Source organism: Temnothorax curvispinosus, unplaced genomic scaffold, assembly GCF_003070985.1.
Source record: "Temnothorax curvispinosus isolate PA1 unplaced genomic scaffold, ASM307098v1 QBEX01016795.1, whole genome shotgun sequence".
Classification (NCBI taxonomy): domain Eukaryota; kingdom Metazoa; phylum Arthropoda; class Insecta; order Hymenoptera; family Formicidae; genus Temnothorax; species Temnothorax curvispinosus.
Genome location: NW_020226575.1, coordinates 43,983 through 51,179, shown reverse-complemented (window position 1 = coordinate 51,179; position 7,197 = coordinate 43,983). Strand labels below are relative to the sequence as shown.

The 7,197-nt window shown below is 36.6% G+C and overlaps 1 protein-coding gene across 1 annotated transcript; it reads left to right on the top strand.

The window, feature by feature from the left end:
- Window positions 1-5,348: 5,348 nt before the first annotated feature.
- Window positions 5,349-6,780, top strand: LOC112466982. Its single transcript, XM_025035376.1, has 2 exons — window positions 5,349-6,591; window positions 6,764-6,780. The coding sequence occupies exons 1-2, from the start codon at window positions 5,349-5,351 to the stop codon at window positions 6,778-6,780; spliced, it is 1,260 nt and encodes a 419-aa protein (XP_024891144.1).
- The last annotated feature ends 417 nt before the right edge of the window (window positions 6,781-7,197 follow it).

Genomic DNA, 7,197 nt, shown 5'->3' with positions numbered 1-7,197 from the left:
GTGTGTGTGTGTGTGTGTGTGTGTGTGTGTGTGTGTGTGTGTGTGTGCGTGCGCGTGCGTGTGCGTGTGCGTGTGCGTGTGTGTGCGTGGATTTTTGTACACGTATCTACTTCTACAATTTTTTAGATACCGGGTTGAAGTTTTGCACACCAAATAGAGTATCATAAAAAGTATGTCCTCCTCTAATTTTATTAAAATTCGTCGACCGGTATGGATTTTAAGGAGATTTTTATTTTTCAGAAAAGCGTATTTTACGCTGTAGCTTTCTCAATATTTGATATATTGATCCATTTCTAATTCTATTATATTTTTCAGTTTTTTCTACCCCTATTTCATGTACAATTCTTTAAAATTTGGTTAATTAGTTCTTGAGTTATAGAAATTTCAGTAAACTTGACTGTTTTTTTAACAGAAATCGGTAACCCTTTTATTATTAACAATTTTTATTAATTTTATTATATTTTTCAGTCTTTTTCACCCCTTTTTCATATATTATTTTTTTAAAATTTGGTTAATCAATCAATAATTCTTTAAAATTCCTGTTAAAAAAAACAGTCGTTTACTGAAATTTCTATAACTCAAGAACTGATTAACCAAATTTTAAAGAACCAGTATGGATTTGTAACGATGCGCCCCTTACGACAAGGCATCGTCCCAGGCTACCACCCGCCGGGAGCCGCCCGACCGATTCTCCGTCGGGCGAGGACAGGGCGCGGTGCGCCCACATTTTTTTAAACACTTGAAACGCACCGTGTGCGCGGGAAATCCGCCGCACCGGTGCCTTCCCGCACGACGCCGACGAGCGCCGAAGCGAGCCGATCCCCGCCGAAGCGAGCACGCGGGATCGCGCCGCTCCCACCACCGCACCGTCGCCTGACGATCGGCCTCCCTCCTGCCAAGCTCACCGCGCCGAGCGGTATAAAAAGCCGGCGCGCTCGACGAAGAGACTTCGTCTTCACCACGGCTCTCCGCTATTCCTGACGAAGCTACCTTCCGAATCCTAGGGCAACACGTACAACGAGGTCCAGAGTTCTGGTTCTCGACTGAGGGTTCTCAGAGTGTTCCCGAACTCCCTGACACTTACCCCGACGGCCACGGCACCGTGGGGTCGAGCGTGCTCGGCCTCGCAGCGAGGGTTCTCACGACCGTGACCCCGGGATTCCGCCATCCTCTGATGCAAAATACCGCGCTTCGTTGTATTAATTAGTTTCAGCATTTCGGCACACCGGCACTGCCGATGATTCATATAGAATATCTAATTCGGTTCATATAGCATATCTGATATCTGTAGCCGCGTTCCGCATGTAATATACCGCGTTCCGTTATCGTCTATCTGTAGCCGCATTCCGTATGTAATATACCGCGTTCCGTATCGTCTTATACCTTTATACCGCGACGGACTCCGTTCTGTCAAATACCGCGCTGCGTTATTCCCGCCGCTGCGTACCGCATCTCGAGGCGAAGACTCGAGCCCCGATATTTCGTATACCGCGTCGCGTTGCACCGGCACTACCGACCACTGTAATCTACCGCGTCCAGTTTGTATGTAATACCGGATCCCGAGTATTTTATATTATAGTTCATGTTATAGTTTTGAATAAAGTGTATGTTGCTGTCACATGGCAAATTGATTACTGTTTCTGGGCCTTTCATCGAACTCCCGATCCTGTAAACCAGTCCGCGTTCGATAAAGTCAGGCCGTTACAGATTTTAAGGAAATTTTCATTTTTCAGAAAAGCGTATTTTACGCTGTAGCTTTCTCAATATTTGATATATCGATCTATTTCTAATTCTATTATATTTTTCAGTTTTTTTTATCCCTATTTCATATACAATTCTTTAAAATTTGGTTAATCAGTTCTTGAATGAGTTATAGAAATTTCAGTAAACTTGACTGTTTTTTTTAATATTCAATACTCAATATTCAATACTCAATATTCAATATTCAAAATTCAAATGTTTTTTTTAACAGAAATTTTAAAGAATTATCGCTTAATTAACCAAATTTTAAAAAAATTATATATAAAATAGGGGTAGAAAAGACTGAAGAATATAATAAAATTAATAAAAATTGTTAATAATAAAAGGGTTACCGATTTCTGTTAAAAAAAACAGTCAAGTTTACTGAAATTTCTATAACTCAAGAACTGATTAAGGATGTTTTATAGGGACAGGTCCAGCAAAAAGTCATGGAAATCTTAAAAACACCGATATTAATTCTCTAGAGATCCAAAGACAAAAAAAATGTATACAAATAGTTACGACAAGTCTAATAGAATGTAAAAAACGTAGATTTAGTGACTGTAAATAACTGTTACTACTATTTTTTTCTTAAACAAAGTCTCGGCAAAATAATTTTTGACAGTGAATTTGCCCTGAATTCAACTTTAAAAAATTAAATCTGTGAAAAATTATAAAATAAAGTAATTGCTCTAAACTCGTAATTTCAGTCATATTCAATAATATAAATTAAGTATATTGTATAAACATGAAAATTATATTTTTATTATAATGATATTTGCTGTAAATATATTAATAAGCTACGCAGCTAAATGTGACAACACTGTACAATCCAAAGAGGTTGGGAGGCCTGTTTTCACACACACGTATACTTATACAAATCAATGCTATATTGGAGGTTATTGAAAAAGCTTGTTGTTCAACCGTATTATTATCGCACAAAAAATGTATCGATGGAAAGGAAAAATCGCTACTGAAAAACAATATAAGAAAAGACTTGCGCAACAGAAGAACGGATATAAAAGAAAAAAAAATCCAGTGCAAGAAAGTATTGAGAATGCTGAAGGAAGTGTTTCAGAGGTTATGCATGGACCACGTATCGTCGAATTACAATTTTTAGGTGAACAACTGTAGTGCATCTCATGTAAAGAGGCATTATTGCTACAATTTCTGGAGACTGAGATATATCAAGGGTTAGCATCAGAACTAACTATTAGATGTCACAAATGTTTGCTGTTGAATAAGGTCATTACGAGCAAAACTCATATTCATGAATCCGGAAATAGATGCAACCTTCGTTATGACATTAATTCAAAATGTGCATTAGGTAAAAATATTATTTTTTTACTTAAAAGTTAGATTTCAAAGCTGTATAATAGTAGGGAAGCCCAGCGGGCTAAATGATGATTTACTCGAGCGTCGTAGGAACCTATTGGATTTTGAAGATTAGATAGTAGAAAGAAAAAAAGGTTATATAATGTACGCTCTTTCACCGGTGGGGGAAGCGTCTACAGGTTTTCAAAAATGTAAAAAAAATAGTCACATGAATATACTCGAGCGCGTCAGATATTGATAGTGTATATGCCCCACGTGTCTCTGATATTGGAGGTATGTTAATCTGCCGGTTTGCACGGTGGAGGTGGCTGTACGGAACGGTTAAAAACGGGAAAAAAAAATTTATTCGAGCGCGTCAGATATTCGGAGGGGATGTTAAGTGAACCCGAAAAAAGCTCCCATTCAAAAGACTGACGATTCGGACATGACGCAAGCTCATAGCGGTTTCTTGATAATGCAAAAAAAAATCGCCATTTTGAAATACTCGAGCGCGTCAGATTATTATACAGGTGATTCAGCTTGATGTCCTAGTCGCGCTGACCCATAATCTGACGATTATTTGGAGGGATTTTCTTAATCTGACAAATTGAAAAAAAATTTTTTTAATTAAAAAAAAAATTTTTATTTTAAATTACTAAGTGTGACAAGTAAAATGCATGGAAAATAGAATGCAAATAAAAAAATCTATTTTTTATGGCGACGGAAAACGGAGTAGCGTGGGGACGGTGCGAGAGAGTAAGTCTGTTTCTTTTACCTGCACTGGCTGAACTGGTGCACATTAGTGCAGTAAGTTGGAGTGAATTAGCTCAGTCAGTGCAGCTAAAAGAAACAGACCCGGTAAGAGATCGATAAAAAGTGAAAGGGAAATAGAGACGCGGAGTGGGGAATACATGCTTCACTGCAGCTGCACGCACTAAACTTTTCTGACGATTTGTGCTACTTCGGCTTGTGGAAATCGGCAGATTATATTTTTTCCGTTATTCTTGAATTATTTCCTTCAAAATAAAAAAAAATTCGACCGCGCTCGAGAATGTCAAGGTGACGTTTTTTTTTGCAAGTTTGTGACCCTCCCACTCCCTTATGTCACGCTCAAATCGTCAGATTATTGAAATGCACACTTTTCTGCATGTTATTAACCCACCTTACCTTAATCTGACGCGCTCGAGTATTTTTAACGATCGATTTTTTTTTACTATTCTGATCGGCTGCCCTAGACGCGCGATCCTATATTAAGAGCTTATATATAGTGGAGGTACTCAACAGGGTGCAAGGTATCCCCCTATATGTTAATCTGTCGCGCTCGAGTAAATCACCAAATCCCCCATTGGGCTCCCCTACTATAATGTAAGGTTAATTTTTATTATGTTTTATTTTTTTAGGAGCACTTCACAGTGGATTAGGCTGGTCACAATTAAATAAACTGCTTGCATGTATGAATATACCCTGCTTCAATTTTATAATTTTTAAAAAATATGAAAAAGAAGTTGGATTAGCGGCAGAAGCAGTGGCAAAAAGAAGCTGTAAAAATGCTGTAGCGCTAGAAAGGCAGAGATCTATAGATGAAGTAGTTACTACCGAAAAATTATTGTAATTATCTAATTTTTCATTGGTTTATTGTCCCTATTTTCCTGGTTACAGATTCTTTCTTCGAAATAAAAAATGAAAGTATCAAAAAAGTAAGATTACTTGCTTGAAGTAACCTTACTTTACTATAATAATATATAAAATAATACATAAAATAATAAAGACACCTTACTCAAAAAATAATCCATAATCATAAAACTTAGTATAGGTTTTTGAATTGTATATATAATTATTAACCGAAGTTCTGTAAATTATAATACTTTAATGACAAAATTAATTTAGACGTTCTTAATGTCAAATTCTAAATTATTACGCGTATTAATAATTCTTTTATGTTTTTAACAAATAAATTTACATTTTTTACGGATTTTTAAGTAACATTTTTTTAATTTTTAAGAATTTATCGCATTCTATTATAATGCTTTATCGCTAACTGTTATAATTCTTTAGTTATTTTTCTTCACTTTGGGAGTAAAATATAATAGTTAAAATATATTTTTAAATTATTTTTGTAGCAATGTAGTAATGTGTAGTAATTTTAACAAAAAATTGAAACAAAAAGTATTCTCAACTTTATTTTTTGAAAGTTGTTTCCGATTATTATATACAGGCCTGAGGAATTCCAAACAGGATTTATTATTCCACACCAAGAGTCACAGAGCGTATCACCTAATGATAAAGTTCGTGTGATGGTGTCTTATGACATGAAATGGAGTACAAGAGGATCCGGTCGAAATTATGATAGTCTAAATGGCTTTGGTGCTGTCATTGGTCATTACAGCGGAATGGTCTTAGATTACGCGACTTGCAACAGAAAATGTAAAAAGTGTGATAATAATGATGGACACGTTCCTGACCACGATTGTCGTCGAAATTTCTACGGTTCTGCAAAAGCCATGGAGCCTTGTGTAGGGAAAAAACTAGTCGTCGAGAGTGAAATCCTCAAATCCCAAAATGTAGAGGTTGGAGTTTTGATAGGGGACGACGATAGTTCCACCATTGCTGCTTGTCGAAGCGCTAGTAATCATCCTATCCTCAAACAATCTGATAAAAATCACGCGTCAAAAGGTGTCAAAAAACAACTCTATGGTATTCAAAAAAAACATAAAAAGCTGACAAAGGAGGGTATTACATATCTTCATAAGTGCTTTACGTATGCCATTGCGCAAAATACAGGAAATAGCATAGCTATGACCGCAGCTATACGTAGTATTCCACATCATGCTTTCAACGATCATACTCAATGTGGCATATGGTGCGGTTACATAAAAAATAAAGAAAATTATGATCATCGTGCTGTGCCTGGAGGATTTAGTAATCAAAATTTGTTTCAAGATTTGAAAGAAGTGTTTTATAAATTGGCTGATAACGCTGCAAAGTTTGCCTGTGGAGCCTCCAGTAATCGCAATGAGAGTTTAAATGCCACAATGGCAAGTAAAGCCCCCAAATCCCGTTGTTACAGCATGAGTGCATCCGCAGATTTTCGATTTTCATGCAGTGTAGCTCAGAAAAATCTTGGGGAAAAATACACCCAAGACATAGCAAACCAAATTCAGCTATCATCCGGAAAGCACCATTTACGTCATATCTCCAAGACAGACAAAACTTATTTGCAACGGAAAGCCCGTATAAATACTCATCAATATAAAAAAAAGCGTATGGAACAAAAGAAACTTCGTAGCATTCTGCGCTATCGAAGAGAAAATAGCGAAGGGCTTACATATGAAAGTAATTGTGGCTTATTGACTCAGCCAGCTGTACCTATTGAGGAAGAAAATAACGAGCGTGATAACGAGAGTGATATTCCGATCATTCTCTTTGATCTAGAGACTTCAAGCCTGAGACGAGATTGCGACATCTTGCAGATTGCAACTAAATCTGTCAAAAAGCATTTTGATATTTATATCAATCCAACGCAGCAAGTCTCCATAGGTGCGACTGCAGCCAATGGTTTAATCAATTGTTATGGAGATTTTATGCACCATGGACTCAAAGTGTCATCAGTTCCAATGAAAGTTGCATTGGAAAAGTTTTTGAAATGGATTGAGAGTTTTGAGACAAAGTGTGGTCTCGCTGCTCATAATTTATGTTTTGATGGTCCTAGATTATATGATGCTCTAAGGAAACACAATCTCGACGATAAATTTTCTAGTTTAATACATGGTTTTGTGGATACGCTACCCATAATTAGACAAATGACTGGAAAAAAAAGTAAAGGCGCCTGTACATTAAGTGGATTAGCGAATTCACTAAATATTGATGCTGTAGGAGCACATAACGCAATCTATGACTGCAGTCTGTTAGATAAAGTATTACATGCTTTAAAAATTACAAATGAAATCTTATTACAAAATGTCACGTTATACGATCAAAAAATAAACGATTGGAACGTTCAAGATCAAGATAAAGAAAACTTTGTAATGCTAGCACCACTCGAAAAAATCTTAGGGGCAGCGACTCGTAAAAAATTGGCAAAAGCTGCAATAAGCCTAAACACTTTGCAAAACGTGTACTCTACATCTGGAACTGTTGGTATTC

Coding starts and splice junctions, on each gene's coding strand:
- LOC112466982 (XM_025035376.1), top strand. CDS start 5,349: ATGGTGTCTTATGACATGAAATGGAGTACAAGAGGATCCGGTCGAAAT.